Genomic DNA, 15,776 nt, shown 5'->3' with positions numbered 1-15,776 from the left:
AGTGTGGATGAGCAGAGGGATCTCGGTGTCCATGTACATAGATCCCTGAAAGTTGCCACCCAGGTTGATAGGGTTGTGAAGAAGGCCTATGGTGTGTTGGCCTTTATTGGTAGAGGGATTGAGTTCCTGAGCCATGAGGTCATGTTGCAGCTGTACAAAACTCTAGTACGGCCGCATTTGGAGTATTGCGTACAGTTCTGGTCGCCTCATTATAGGAAGGACGTGGAAGCTTTGGAACAGGTGCAGAGGAGATTTACCAGGATGTTGCCTGGTATGGAGGGAAAATCTTATGAGGAAAGGCTGATGGACTTGAGGTTGTTTTCGTTAGAGAGAAGAAGGTTAAGAGGTGACTTAATAGAGGCATACAAAATGATCAGAGGGTTAGATAGGGTGGACAGCGAGAGCCTTCTCCCGCGGATGGAGGTGCCTAGCACGAGGGGACATAGCCTTAAATTGAGGGGTAATAGATATAGGACAGAGGTCAGAGGTGGGTTTTTTACGCAAAGAGTGGTGAGGCCGTGGAATGCCCTACCTGCAACAGTAGTGAACTCGCCAACATTGAGGGCATTTAAAAATTTATTGGATAAGCATATGGATGATAAGGGTATAGTGTAGGTTAGATGGCCTTTAGTTTTTTTTCCATGTCGGTGCAACATCGAGGGCCGAAGGGCCTGTACTGCGCTGTATCGTTCTATGTTCTATGTTCTAAACAGCTGGTTCATCTTAGACATTGTAAGGTGTGCCCTGTATACTACCTCCAGCTGTATCAGTCCCATCCTCGCACACGAGGTCAAGGTATTTACCTGCCACAGCACCTCACACCACAATCCCTCCTCCAGCATGCCCCCAACTCTTCCTCCCACTTTGCCTTAATCCCCTCCATGGACACCATATCTCCTCCAAAGTCCTCCCATAAATTGCCAGGATGACCCCTCTCCAACACCCCTCTCCAACGAGGAGGCAGGTGCTATAGGGAAAATAGGGAAGACCTTCCTCGCAAAATCCCATCCCTGCATATAGCTGAAATGTTCGCCCGTCACCAGCCCAGACTTCTCGTTCAACTCCTACAAACTCGAAAAACGGCCCTCCCAGAAACAGATTCTTCATTTCCTTGATCCCCTGTCTTCCCATCCTTGAAACCTTGAAACCATCCTCCTTGGCTCAAACCCATTTATTCCCCCTAACTGGCATCCCACCGCCCCGCCTCCCCCTCCCCGCACCCCCTGACCCAGCTCCCAACCTAAAATGCTGCCTAAACTGCCTCCAGATCTTCAGTGTGGCTACCACTTGACTCAGCGAGTACTTCCCTGGGGCCATCGGGAGCCGTGCTGTTGCCAGCGCCCGCAACCGCATGAGCCTCCATCCTCACCCACGGAGCCCCAACGACCCTGTTCCATCCTTGAATATTCCCTGCGTTCGCTACCAAGTAGTAATACAACAAATTTGGGAGGCGTAGCCAGCACTGCCCCCCTCTCCCACCTTCTGTCCCCTCTGCAATATCACTTTTCTAATCCTAGCCACCTTCCCCGGCCAAACAAATGAGGAAAGCAGCCTGTCCAACACAGTAAATAGGCCTTGGGCAAAAAGACTGGCAGGCACTAAAACAAAAACAAGAATTGCAGCAAAATATTCATCTGTACTACCTGTACCCGGCCCGCCAACGACAGAGGGAGATTGTCCCATCTCAACAAGTCACCCTCTCCACCAAGCTAGTGAAATTGAACTTCCAGAGCCCCAAATACCTAAAGTGAGTCGCTGCCAGACAAAATGGCAGCCCTCCCCCATCCTTGCTCCCGTTCCCGTAAAGGAGACCATAAAGTACTCACTCTTCCCGAAATTCAATTTGTATCCCGAAAACGTCCCAAATCTCTGAAGCAACCCCAATATGTCCCCCCCCCCCCCCCCCCACCACCCAACCAAGAGCTCGGCTCCAAAATATACAACAACAAGTGATCGGTATCTAAGGACACCCGATCCAGTTTCCAGAGCATTGGAATTTGAGACTTATAAACAGGGAAATCACTCAAAGCTGCTTGTCTGCACTCTGAATGTTACTTGGCTGGACAAGAGTGCTTTGGAGTTGGGTGAAATGCAGGGAGTTGGGTGAAACTGGGAGAAGGTGAAACTGAAACATCGGGAGCAGAGCTGAGCGGGAGATTTGCGAACAGAGGCCTGGGAAGGTCAGTGGTTTCACTGATTCACTGACTGAGTGTTCCCATGGATGTGGGGGGGGGGGGGGGGGGGGGGGAGGTGGGGGGGGGGGGGGGAATTGTATAGTGACATCAAAGGAAGGCTGTGATTTGATTGGCTAATGAGGAATCTGTGCAAATTTGAAAAAACATTTTACATTTAGCATTTTACATTTATTGTAGAAATCTAGTGCTAGGAAGCAGATAGATAACTGTAACTTATTTTAATCTAATAAGTATTTATTTTTAAATTAATTTATTAATTAGTTCTGGAAATGGCAGTTAGAGGGGTAAAATGCTTCACTTGTGAGATGTGGGAGATCTGTGAAGTTTCCAGCATTCCCAACAACTACATCTGCAGGAAGTGCATTCAATTGCAGCTCCTCAAAGACCGCATGGAATGGTTGGAGCAGCAGTTGGATGCACTCAGGAGCATGATGGTGGCAGAAAGTATCATAGACAGGTGTTTTAGAGATGTGGTTAGACCCAAGGTACAGGGAGATAGATGGGTGACTGCTAGAAGGGGCAGGCAGTCAGTGCAGGAATCCCCTGTAGCAGTCCCCCTCTCAAGTATAACTCTTTTGGATATTGGCCTATCGGCAACAGCCAGAGAAGTGGCTTCACGGCTGGCTCTGCTGTTTAGCAGGGAGGGCCAAAATGCAGAAGTGCAATAGTTATCGGGGACTCTATGATCAGAGGTACAGATCATTAATGTATTTTGTGAAAAGTTGTTGTCCCAGTACCGACCCCTGAGGCACACCACTAGTCACCGGCTTCCATCCTGAAAAAGACCCCTTTATCCCCACTCTCTGCCTTCTGCCAGTCAGCCAATCCTCTATCCATGCCAGGATCTTACCCTTAACACCATGGGATTTTAACTGATTTAACAGTCTCTTATTTGGCACCTTGTCAAAGGCATTCTGGAAATCTAAATAAAACACGTCCACTGGTTCTCTTTTGTCTAACTTCCTTGTTACCTCCTCAAAGAACTCTAACAGATTTGTCAGCGAGGCAATTTGGATAGAGCTCAGGAATAGGAAGAGTGCAGTCACAATGTTGGGGGTTTACTACAGGCCTGCCAACAGCCAGCAGGCCTCCCAACAGGCCTCCCAACAGCCAGCAGGCCTCCCAACAGCCAGCAGGCCTCCCAACAGCCAGCAGGCCTCCCAACAGGCCTCCCAACAGCCAGCCAGGAGATAGAGGAGCAGATGGGTAGTCAGATGCTGGAAAGGTGTAAAAGCAACAGGATTGTTGTGGTGGGTGACTTTACCTTCCCCTATATTGACTGGGACTCACTTAGTGCTAGGAACGTGGATGGGGCAGAGTTTGTAAGGAGCATCCAGGCTTCTTGAAACAATATGTAAATAGTCCAACTAGGGAAGGGGCTGTACTGGACCTGGTATTGGGGAATGAGCCCGGCCAGGTGGTCGAAGTTTCAGTAGGGGAGCATTTCGGGAACAGTGACCATAATTAAGTAAGTTTAAAGGTACTGTTGGATAAAACAAGAGTAGTCCTCGGATGAAGATGCTCAATTGGGGGAAAGCTAATTGTAACAATATTCAGGAGGAACTAAAGACTCTAGATTGGGGGCAGATGTTTGAGGATAAATCAACATCTGGCTTGTGGAAGGCTTTCAAATGTCAGTTGATAGGAATTCAGGACCGGCATGTTCCTGTGAGGAAGAAAGATAAGTATGAAACCTTGGATAATGATGGATATTCTGAGCGTAGTCTAGAAGAAAAAGGAAGCGTTTGTAAAGGCTAGAAGGCTGGTAACAGACGAAGCCCATGAGGAATATAAGGAAAGTAGGAAGGAAGCTAAGGAGGAGTCAGGACGGCTAAAAGGGATCATGAAAATTATTGGCAAACAGGATTAAGGAAACTCCCAAGGCTTATTACATGTATATAAATAGCAAGAGGGTAGACAGGGCGAGAGTTGGCCCACTCAAGGACAGGGGAGGGAATCTATGAGCGGAACCAGAGGAAACGTGCGAGGTATTCAATGAGTACTTTGCATCGGAATTCACCAAAGAGAAGAACTTGGTGAATGATGAGCCTGGGTCAGGATGTGTACATAGTCTTGGTCACATTGAGATCAAAAAGACAGTATAGGGCGTCTTGTAAACATTAAGGTCGATAGGTTCCCAGGGCCTGATGGGATCTCCCCCAGAATACTGAGGGAGGCAAAGGAGGAAATTGCTGGGTCCTTAACAGAAATCTTTGTATCCTCACTGGCTACAGGCAAGGTCCCAGAGGTCTGCAGAGTAGCTGATGTTTTGTTTAAGAAAGGTAGCAAGATAATCCAGGAAATTACAGGTCAGTGAGCCCATCATTGGTAGGGAAATTATTAGAGAGGATTCTTCCGGACAGGATTTACTCCCATTTGGAAACAAATGGACGTTTTAGCAAGAGGCAGCCTGGAGGTCATGGATAGGATTCTCCGGTCGTTGACGCCGAAATCTCCGAATACACCCCGCATGTATCGACGGCCTCAGGACATTGCCTGAGGCCTGCCCCCCGATGCTCCACCCTGACCGGTCGAGTTCCCGACGGTCTCACCCATCAGGAACTCGGCATGGCAGCTGCGGACTCAGTCCAGCACCCCAACAGTCGGGGGAGGTCCGATCGGCAGGGGGGACGTTGTCAGGGGCTGGGGGCACTATGGGGGGAGCCAAAGGGGGGGCACTATTTCGCAGGCCAGGTCCGTGAGCGGCCGGTGCCATGTAGCACAGCGCGGCCATGTACCCAGCAATTCTCCGGGCTGTACGGCAGCTGGAGCCGTGTGCTCCACTCTGCCGGCATGTCAGTCCCCAGCCAAACTGAGGATTGGTGGCCGTTTTACGCCATTTGTTTTGTCGTAAAACGCCACCGTTTCCCACGCCGGCGTGGGGACATAGCCTTAAAATCGGAGAATCCAGCCTCATGTCTCACTGACTTGATCAGGTTTTCTGAGGAAATGACAAAAATGATTGATGAAGGTAGGGCAGTGGATGTTGTCTCCATAAACTTCAGTCAGACCTTTGACAAGGTCCCTCATAGCAGACTGGTACAGAAAGTGAACTAAAAGAGATCAGAGATGAGCTGGCAAGATGGATACAGATGGCTCAGTCATAGAAGGCAGAGAGTAGCAACTGAAGGGTGCTTTTCTGATTGGAGGGGTGTGCCTAGCGGTGTTCCTCAGGAATCAGTGCTGAGACCTTTGCTATTTGTAGTATATATAAATGATTTGGAGGAAATGTTACTGGTCTGATTAGTAAGTTTGTGTGCTAAGGGTATTATGTCATGTGGAATGTACTAATTACATTTCTATTTCACATAATTGAATGTTTCTCACCTCTATAACACTTTATGCATCGTCAGAAAAAGCATAGAATATTTCTGAGGGACTTCCATGCTGCTCTGAAATTGGATGATGTGCAACTTCACTGACCTTTGCCAACTTGAACTCGAACTCTAACACCGATTCCATGTTCAGCTGAGCTGTGCTGGTGTGAGCTCCCAGGGTGACTGCGGTGTCAATCATTAACTGCAGCAGAGCACGGCGGGACTAAACAAAAAGAGTAAGAGAGAATTGTTCACACATCATTATCTACCACTTCAGAAGCAGAATCAGAGAATAGTACATTCAGGAAAGGGCATTCGGCCCATCGAGTCTGCACCGATGCATGTTACAGATCCTGTGGAAAATTGGCCCAATGTTAAAATTGACCAAAATTGTACACTGTCCTCTAGATGTGATCTCACCAACAACTGCAGCAAACATTCCTACTTTTATATTTCATTGCTTTTTCAACAAATGACAACATTACATCTGCTTTCCTAATCATTTGATGTTCTTGCATTCTAACTTTTAATGATTCATCACCCAGGTCCCTCTGTACCTCAGAATTCTGCAACTCTCTCATTGAATCATAGAGGTTTACATCATGGAAACAGGCCCTTCGGCCCAACTTGTCCACGTCGCCCAGTTTTTACCACTAAGCTACTCCCAATTACCCGCATTTGGCCCATATCCCCTATACCCATCTTATCCATCTAACTGTCTAAATGCTTTTTAAACGACAAAATTGTTCCCGCCTCTACTACTGCCTCTGGCAGCTCGTTCCACACACTCACCACCCTCCTGTCTGAAATAATTGCCCCTCTGGACACTTTTGTATCTCTCCCCTTTCACCTTAAACCTATGCCCTCTAGTTTTAGACTCCCCTACCTTTGGGAAAAGATGTTGACTATCTACTTTATCTATGCCCCTCATTATTTTATAGACCTCTATAAAATCACCCCTAAGCCTCTTACGCTCCAAGGAAAAAAGACCCAGTCTATCCTTATAACTCAAACCATCAGGTCATAAATAGAAATGATAAATTTTTCTGCACTCTTTCTAATTTAATAATATCCTCTCTATAATAGGGTGGCCAGAACTGTGCACAGTCTTCCATGTGTGGCCTTACAAATGTCTTGTTCAACTTCAACAAGATGTCCCAAATCCTATATTCAATGTTCTGACCAATGAAACCAAGCATGCCGAATGCCTTCTTCACCACCCTGGCCACCTGTGACCCCACTTTCAAGGAGCTATGAGCCTGCGTTCCTAGATCTCTTTGTTCTGTAACTCTCCCCAACACCCTACCATTAACTGAGTAGGTCCTCCCCTGATTTGATCTACTAAAATGCATCACCTCACATTTATCTAAATTAAATTTCATCTGCCATTCATCGGCCCACTGGCCGAATTGATCAAAGTCCCGTTGCAATCCTAGATAACCTTCTTCACTGTCCACAATGCTACCAATCTTGGTGTCATCTGCAAACTTACTAACCATGCCTCCTAAATTCTCATCCAAATTACTAATATAAATAACAAATAGCAGTGAACCCAGCACTGATCCCTGAGGCACACCATTGGTCACAGGCAATACCTCCACTTCTGAGTAAATTTTCCTTCTAAGTATTTTGAATCTCTAAGCTTCTGAGAGAGTAGGTGAGAGTTTCTGGCCCTGCTCAAAGTCAATGCGCTGGGTTGCCAGATCTCCCACAGCGGGTCCCACCACGACAGGGCCAGTAAATCCCGGGCCGTGTGTTTCACACACAGACACAGCTCTCTGTGATTGTTTGATTTGGAAGATTTTGGCCCAGCCTTGATTTCCAGCATCTGCACTATTTTGTTTTTGAAAAAGTTACAGAGGCTGAGGGGCAACCTTATAGAAGTTTATAAAATGATGAGGGGTACAGATAGGGTGAACAGTTGGAGGCTTTTTCCCAGGGTGCAAATGACAATTACAAGGGGGCAAAGTTCAAGGTGAGGGGGAACAGATCAGTGGAGATGTGCGGGGGGAAGTTTTTTACACATAGGGTGGTGGTTACCTGGAATGCACGGCCAATTGAGGTGGCTGAGGCAGATACATTAGCAACCTTTAAAACCTATCTGGATAGACACATGAACGGACGCGGTACAGTAGGATACAGGCGGTTGGTCTGGATAGGACACGTGATCGGCGCAGGCTTGGAGGGCCGAAGGGTCTGTTCCTGTTCTGTACTGTTCTTTATTTCTTTGTTTCTTTCTTACTGAGGTTTTACTGGCATACTAAGTTAGAATTAATACTAAACAATCTCTTTGGCTCTGAAAAGCTAATTTGAAAAGTTTTATTCTCCCAAGAAAAGAACATTTAAAAAACTGAAGAACTTTTAAAAACAATGATTTAAATGTGATTTATTTTCCCTGCTTATTACTTCCTGCTTTGCTGCCTGTCAGAATTCTTGAATTGGATTGGCTGATAGCCTGCCTGCTGCCTACCCTGTTGTTGGACACCACAGACCCTCAGAAGACGCTGTCAGATTCAAAGAGATGTTCAAAAAGAGGATGTCTATGCTCTCAAGCTCCTTCAAACTTGGTGTGCAACTTTTCTCAAGGTCAGTAGTAAGGGCCATCCCCACTTTACTGACTGTAAATATATTTTCAGTGTCTAGATATTTTCCACTTATATATTTGATTAAGGATTCTACTAGTTTTCCTACTGCTAATTTTCCCTGGATTTGTTCTATCTCCTTTGTTAGCTAGAGGAATTGCATCAGCTTGTCAATGTTGCATTTATTGCATTGTTAAGGTTTAATGTTGAGAGCATTGTTAAATGAGTTATGGATGTTCCTATAAATGGGAATGTCTGGGACACTGGAGGGGAGCAGTATTAACTGTGAACTAAGTCAATAAACACTCTCCAGCAATGAAAAGTTCTGTATTGTACTTTTAACGTCACTAACCGGCATGGAACGAGTTAACACAGCTGTTTTTTCAATGTTTTTATAAGAAGACATTTTTTCTCTTTTAATATACATAGATCAAATCTATCTGGACCAGGACTTTCACTCTCTCTGAGATTTACTAGCTCATTAATGGTTTCCCCACCCCCATTTCTATCTTAAGTGCATTTATATCTGTTTTGAGCTCTTCTAATGTTTTTCTCAGTTGCTCAGTCTCACTGGTAAATACCAAAGTTCAAATTCAACATTTGTGCTATTTTTCAGTCTTTATCTGTGAGTTTATCTCTTGTTGCCTGATCCCAATGCTGATTTTCTTTATGTGGTTACATTGTAATTTAACTTTGCAATCTCTCTTAGTTTTCCACTCGTTTTTTAAAATTCTTTTCTAACCATCTCATCGCCCCTTTTATTATCCTGCCTTTGAGCTAGAAGCTATATCCCTCACTCAAATGACTGAACTCACAACATGGATAATTCTTTGAGTATTGCAGCAGAGTTAAGTGAGACTCACCTTTACAGCCTCGGTGCTGTTAGTCAGATAGTCTTCTTGAGCTGGCAGAAACAATGGTGCTTGATCCAGCTGTGAGCAATGAAACACAATCAATAAAACCTGGGCTGCAGGGCTGTGTGATAAACCAATGTGTTTCAACGCACCATGAGAAGCAACTCTGATCTTTCACATACACAAAAATAGGAAGGCAGATTATTATTTGAATGTGTGTAAATTGGGAGAGGTGGATACTCAGTGAGAACTTGGTGTCCTCGTGCATCAGTCGCTGAACGTAAGCGCGCAGATACAACACGCAGTAAAGAAGGCAAATGGTATGTTGGCCTTAATAACAAGAGGAATAGGGATGTTTTACTGCAATTGTATAGGACATTTGTGAGGCCACACTTGGGGTATTATGTCCAGTTTTGGTGTTCTTACTTGAAGAAGGATTTTCTTGCTGTGGAGGGAGTGCAACAAATGTTTACCAGCCAGATTCCTGGGATGGCGGGATTGTCATATGAGGAGAGACTAAGTCGGTGAGGATTCTATTCATTAGAGTTCAGAAGAGTGGGAGGGACCTCATGGAAACTTATAAAATTCGGACAGGATTAGACAGGGTAGATGCAGAAATAATGTTCCCGATGGTGGGGAGTCCAGAACTAGGGGCGCGATTCTCCGCCCCCCCACGACGGGTCGGAGAATAGCGGGAGGGCCTTCCCGACATTTTTCACGACCACCCGCTATTCTCTCCCCCCCCCCGCCCCCCGACACGAATCGCTGCTCGCCGTTTTTTTACGGCGAGCAGCGATTCTCCCCTAGCCGATGGGCCGATTTCCCAGGCCTTTACGGCCGTTTTCACGAACTGCAACACACCTGCTATCTCAGTTCGTGAAAACGGCCGCAAAGTGCCGTTCTGGGGAACCAGACACCGATTGGCACGGCCGCACCACGGCTGTGCCAAGGGTGCCATGGGCCCGCGATCGGTGGGCACCGATCGCGGGCAGCGGGTACGAACCCCGCGCACTCTTTGTTCCTCTGCCGCCCCGCAGGATAGGTCCGCGGGGCGGCTGAGGGGCATAACGGCCCGCACATATGCGTGATGACGTCATCCGCGCATGCGCGGGTTGGAGCCGTCCAATCCACGCATGCGCGGCTGACGTCATCATATGCGTCAGCCGTCGCTAACTTTGGCGCGCGGGCTTAGCAAAATTCGCTAAGCCCGCGATGCCGAAGTTCACGGGGCCCCACTGCTAGCCCCGACCGGGGAGCAGAATCGGGTCCCGGGAGGGGGCACGGAGGCTGCCATGAGACACGGCCGGTTTCACGGCAGCCTTCACGACTCTCCGCATTTGCGGAGAATCGCGCCCTAGGGGTTTGAGGATAAGGGCTGAGGTGAGGAGAAATTTCTTCACCCAGAGAGTGGCGAATCTGGGGAATTCACTACCACAGAAAGTAGTTGAGGCCAAAACGGTTATGGGCAGCGCAGTATCACAGTCGTTAGCACAGTTGCTTCACAGCACCAGGGTCCCAGTTTCGATTCCCAGTTTGGGACACTGTCTGTGCGGAGTCTGCACGTTCTCCCCGTGTCTGCGTGGGTGTCCTCCGGATGCTCCGGTTTCCTCCCACAAGTTCCGAAAGATGTACTGTCAGGTGAATTGGGCATTCTAAATTCTCCCTCTGTGTACCCGAACAGGCGCTGGAATGTGGCGACTGGGGCTTTTCACAGTAACTTCATTGCACCGTAAGCTTACTTCTGACAATAAAGATTGTTATAAAACGTTGTGTAATTTCAAGAAGGAATTAGACATTGCTCTTGGGGTTAAAGGGATCAAGGGATATGGGGGGAAGGTGGGATCAGGGTTCTGAACTTGATGATCAGCCATGATCTTAATGAATGGTGGAATAAGTTCAAAGGGTCAAATGACCTCCTCCTGGTTCTATTTTCTATGTTGGATTTGTTGGATTTGTTTATTGTCACATATACCGAGGTACAGTGAAAAGTATTTTTCTGCTGCAGCTCAACAGATCATTTAGTACATGAAAAGAAAAAAAAATACATGATAGGCCAACACAAGTTATACAATGTAAATACCTAGTGCGCGATTCTCCGCTCCCCACGCCGGGTGGGAGAATCGCGGGAGGGCCGGGCGAATCACGCCACGCCGCCCTGGCTCCCACCCCCCCTCCAAAATGGCGTGTCGCGTTTTGCGCCTGAGACCGGCGATTCTCCGGCCTGGAGGGGCCGAGCGGCCTGACGACCCCGACGGATTCACGCCGGCGCAACCACACCTGTTCGCTGCCAGTGTGAACAGCGCGCGACAGGTAAGTGTGGGGCCTGTGGGGGGCGGAGAAAGGATCGAGCACCACGGCCGTGCTCGTGAGGGGACTGGCCCGCGATCGGTGCCCACCGATCGTCGGGCGGGGCGTCTCTAAGAGACGCACTCTTTCCCCTCCGCCGCCCCGCAAGATCAAGCCGCCACGTCTTGCGGGGCAGCGGAGGGGAAGACGGCAACCGTGCATGCGTGGGTTGGAGCCGGCCAACCTGCGCATGCGCGGCTGCGTCATTCTCGGCACGCCGCTTTGACGCAAGCGTCAAGGCCCGGCGGCCGAGTTTCCCGCAACGGGGCGGGGGGGGGGAATAGGTGGTGAGGAGCGGCCTCTGACGCTGGAGTGAAACACTCCGGGTTTCACTCCGGCGTCGGCACTCAGTCTCCCTGCGGAGGGGAAGACAGAAACCGCGCATGCGTGGGTTGGAGCCGGCAGCCGTCGTGACATCAGCCACGCATGCGCGGGTTGGAGCCGACCAACCTGCGCATGCGTGGCTGACCTCACTTAGGCGCCGCCGTCGCGTCATTCTCGGCGCACCGCCTTGACGCGAGCGTCAAGGCCCGGTGGCCGAGATTTACGGAGCGCCGCTCCTATTCCCCTGGAGGAGGGGGGGTGAATAGGGTGCGAGGAGCGGCCTCCGAGGCCGTCGTGAAACTCGGCTGAGTTCATGACGGCCTTCCCGATTCCGCGCAGGAGCGGAGAATTCCGCCCTCTGTTCTCTGTGAGTCAAAGACAAACAATTTCGAAAACCCCTCAAATTATGATGTGATAATGACCAGATAATGTTTCAGTGATATTGGTTTGCGATAACTAAACTGGGCTGGATTCTCTTCCCCCGACGCCGAAATCGCGTTCGGCGATGGGGCGGAGAATCCATTTTGGCGCACGAAATCGGGACCGGCGTCGGTTTTGCAATTCTCTGCCACCTGAAAATTGGCATACTCAAGCCACGCTGAGTATCCAACGTCTCAAGCCATTGCCTGAGACCCGGCCTGCGATGCTCCGTGGCCGACAGGCCGAATTCCCGATGGTGTGGTTCTAAGGTCCCAGCGTCTGTGATCCTCGCGTGGCGGCTGTGGACTCAGTCCGGGCCTCCACAGTCAGGGAGTGCCGATCGGCAGGCAGGCGGGGCTTCATTCGGTGCTGGGGGTAATGTGTGCGGGTGGTCCAGGGCACACGACAGGCGATGCGGGGCACTACTTTGGCGGTCCAGGTCCGCGGGCTGAGTCCACCATGGAGCTTGGCATGGCAGCTGGAGGTCGACGCCGTGCACATGCGTGGCCTCTGACCCAGATGTGCGGGGGGCCATATCGGCAGCTGGAGATGCGAGCTCTACGACAGCTGCCTGCTGGCCCCTAGCAAAACAGGGAATCTGTGGCCTTTTGACACTAGTTTCCCTGGAGTAAAATACCACAATGTTCCTGACGGCGTAGGGACATAGTTCCAAAGGTGGAGAATCTAACCCACTGTGTCTATTTGTGCAGCAGCACTCGGGGCCACAATTCCTACACATGCTCAGTTGTGGTCTCAGTGTCAAAGTGTTATCTGGCAGCTTTAAAACAAACAACATGGCTCGGCACAGACTAACAAGCTACCCATTATAGGTCTCTGCGGTCCTTAACCAATTGCAAGTTATTGTATCCAGTTCACCTTTTATTTAGTGTAAAACATGCTTCTGACAATTCAGTAAATGAAGATATATAATAAGATTTCAGTAAATGAGCTTCTCAGATTCTAATGTGGAGGAGTTACTTAAATTCTTTGCTAGATATGGACTACCCACAGAAATACAATCTTATCAAGGATCGAATTTTACCTCGAGGTTATTCAAAGAAGTTATGGATATCTTAGGAATAAAACAATTTAAATTAACTGCATCCCATCCAGAATCGCAGGGAGCATTAGAAAGTGGCATCAGACATTAAAGACAACATTAAGCGGTTATTGCCAAGAAGGTGGCTGTTTGTGTGGAGTTTGCACTTTCTCCCCATGTCTGCGTGGGTTTCCTCCGGGTGCTCTGGTTCCCTCTCCCAGTCCAAAGATGTGCAGATTAGGTGGATTGGCCATGCTAAATTTCCACTTAGTGTCCAAAGATGAGCAGGTTAGGTACGGTTAGGGGGATAGGGTGGAGGAGCGGGTGTGTAGTTAGCGTGCTATTCCAGAGAGTCAGTGTAGCATTGATGGGTCGAATGGCCTCTCTCTGTACTGTAGGAATTCTATGGATTCTATGAACTAGTGCCCAAGATTCCCCTTATACCCAATTATCACCCGCCCCATCCACTACTGCCCATACCCCACCCACCCCACTATCGCCCCCTCGCATTCCCCACCCCCAACTTTGCCCAGATTTTAATGATGTGGCATTCTAAAATTTCTGGGTCTATTCCCTTGCTTCTGGAGTACCCGCATTGTGTAACTATTGTAATGAGAGCTCCTGGTTGAGGGTGTTTTCACTGACCGTTAAGATGTGCTCATTGGAGTTTTTGTCATCAGTGGCAACAAAGAACAGAATCAAGATGTTATTGTTGAATTTTCCTCGGAAAAAAGCCAATGCCTCCAGTAGGTTGAATTCCTCCTCTTTCCAGGTGCCCTCTGGCCCATTGTTCGTCTCGAGTACTGGCCAGCGTAAGCATGGCTGCTTCAGAAAGTTGAGCAAGGGCTTGGCATCCTCCATCTCTATAGCACCTAGCAGCAAAACAACACATCAATAACCAACTGAACAAACCAACAAGATAAGAACTGTTCATTTAAGGTACCAACTCTGGAGAGATTTATAGAGGTTTCATCACATGACAACTGTTACGAAAGGCAGACTTACTCATCAGAGATTGTCTTGAGATCAGCCATGATCTAATTGAATGGCGGAGCAGGCTCGAGGGGCCAGATGGCCTACTCCTGCTCCTAGTTCTTATGTCTCTTTGGAGCCATTTGGAATTTCTTACAGAAGACCTGAAGTGGAGAAATGGGGATGAAGGTGCTCTGATCAGTATGGCCGAAGATGTGCTTGTGAATTGGTGCTGGAGTGCACACTCAGAAATCCAGAGGAACAGAGTTTGAGAAGACAAGATCAAAACCCTGCGAAGTGAACTTCTTCGAGGCCAGGTGGGTTGCAGCGACTTTTAGAGAGAATTCCAAGATGAGATTTTCGAAGTTGAAGACTGGAATCATTCATGAGGGAGAGACAGAGTTTCAATGAGTTTAGTTAACTCACTATGTTTTCTCACATCTGGGTCGGTTGATGAGAAATCCGTGGACTCTGCCTTGGTTGCATCTTCCATTTATTGTGCAGTGTGGTGTGGTTCGCCACAGATTGTCTTTTAATTCAATATATTTCTTATCAACCCTGAATGCTAAAGTATTAGATAATTATTGTAAATTGTTTTATTTTCTTGACCATATATAGTAGACTGGGTGAGAGGGTGGAGAATAAGGGGAAGGCTGGGCCCAAAATTTAGAGCTAGTCCAGTCAAAGATAGTGTCAAGAAGCACTGCATCACCCAAAAAGTGCAGGAAATCTGAAACTCTCCCCTGATAAACTGTTGGGCAATTGTGGGAATCCACGAGTGTCAGTGCCAGATGACAGCAGGGCTTAAGGATCTCACTCCAGCTGCCCCTCCATGCTATGGAGGAGCCCAGGGGCCCTCAGTCACCAAAGGGGAGAGGATCATTTAGTGCACAGCCTGGAGTCCTCCACCCAGGAGATCCTGGAGGATGCCTAGCCATTCTGACTACCCCCCCTTCCTGTGACCGACACACCATGGAGGTCAGCACTGCAACACCTGTGCTGCCTAAAAATGGACCGAGACCCCCAAGGTCCAGGCACTCCAGGGGATTCCCACCAAGGTCATCTCAGGCAACAGGACCTGGCAGTCAGCAGGCCACCTCAACTTCAGCTGTGGATCCTGGGGAGACACCTAGTCATAGCGGTAGGGCCAGGAAGGTCAAGGTATTATAGTCACACGGTGGACACGGGACAGTTTAAGCATGAGTAATGATAAATCACCAATATTAGCACCATTGAATGTATTAAATTCACATTTTGCACCCCAAAAGCCTGTGTTTCATTTCAGTGAAACACGCAGAGCCAACCCAATGTTTAGGCTGAAAGCTCAATGCCGGCACATCCTCAATCTCCTCCGAGAGGATGGCAGCTCTATGGTTTATTAAAACCATAGAATACTTACCATGCAGAAGGAGGCCATTCAGTCCACCCAGTAGCACAGTACGGTAGTACAGTGGCACGGTAGCACAGTAGTTAGCACTGTTGCTTCACAGCTTCAGGGTCCCAGGTTTGATTCCCGGCTTGGGCCACTGTCTGTGAAGAGTCGGTCCGTTCTCCCGGTGTCTGTGTGAGTTTCCTCCTAGTGCTCCGGTTTACTCCCACATCCAAAGATGTGCGGGTTAGGTGGATGGGCCATGCTAAACTGCCCTCAGTGTCCAAAAAGGTTAGGAGGGGTCATTGGGTTACGGAGATAGGGTGAGGTGTGGGCTTATGTAGTATGTTCTATCCAA

At 48.6% G+C, this 15,776-nt stretch overlaps 1 protein-coding gene across 1 annotated transcript in view; it reads right to left on the bottom strand.

Moving 5' to 3' along the window:
* The window catches only part of phex (phosphate regulating endopeptidase homolog, X-linked), a 371,262-nt gene that overhangs the window by 223,951 nt on the left and 131,535 nt on the right, over positions 1-15,776 (bottom strand). Inside the window, exons 6-8 of the mRNA XM_038802848.1 lie at positions 13,723-13,949; positions 8,958-9,026; positions 5,619-5,735 (exon numbers count right to left, since the gene is read on the bottom strand). Of these exons, the coding sequence (XP_038658776.1) occupies positions 5,619-5,735; positions 8,958-9,026; positions 13,723-13,949 (413 nt within the window). The remainder of the gene's footprint in view (positions 1-5,618; positions 5,736-8,957; positions 9,027-13,722; positions 13,950-15,776) is intronic.

Source organism: Scyliorhinus canicula, chromosome 7, assembly GCF_902713615.1.
Source record: "Scyliorhinus canicula chromosome 7, sScyCan1.1, whole genome shotgun sequence".
NCBI classification, from domain to species: Eukaryota; Metazoa; Chordata; class Chondrichthyes; order Carcharhiniformes; family Scyliorhinidae; genus Scyliorhinus; species Scyliorhinus canicula.
The sequence above is the reverse complement of the archived record's forward strand: the minus strand, read 5'-3'. Positions and strand labels throughout refer to the sequence as shown.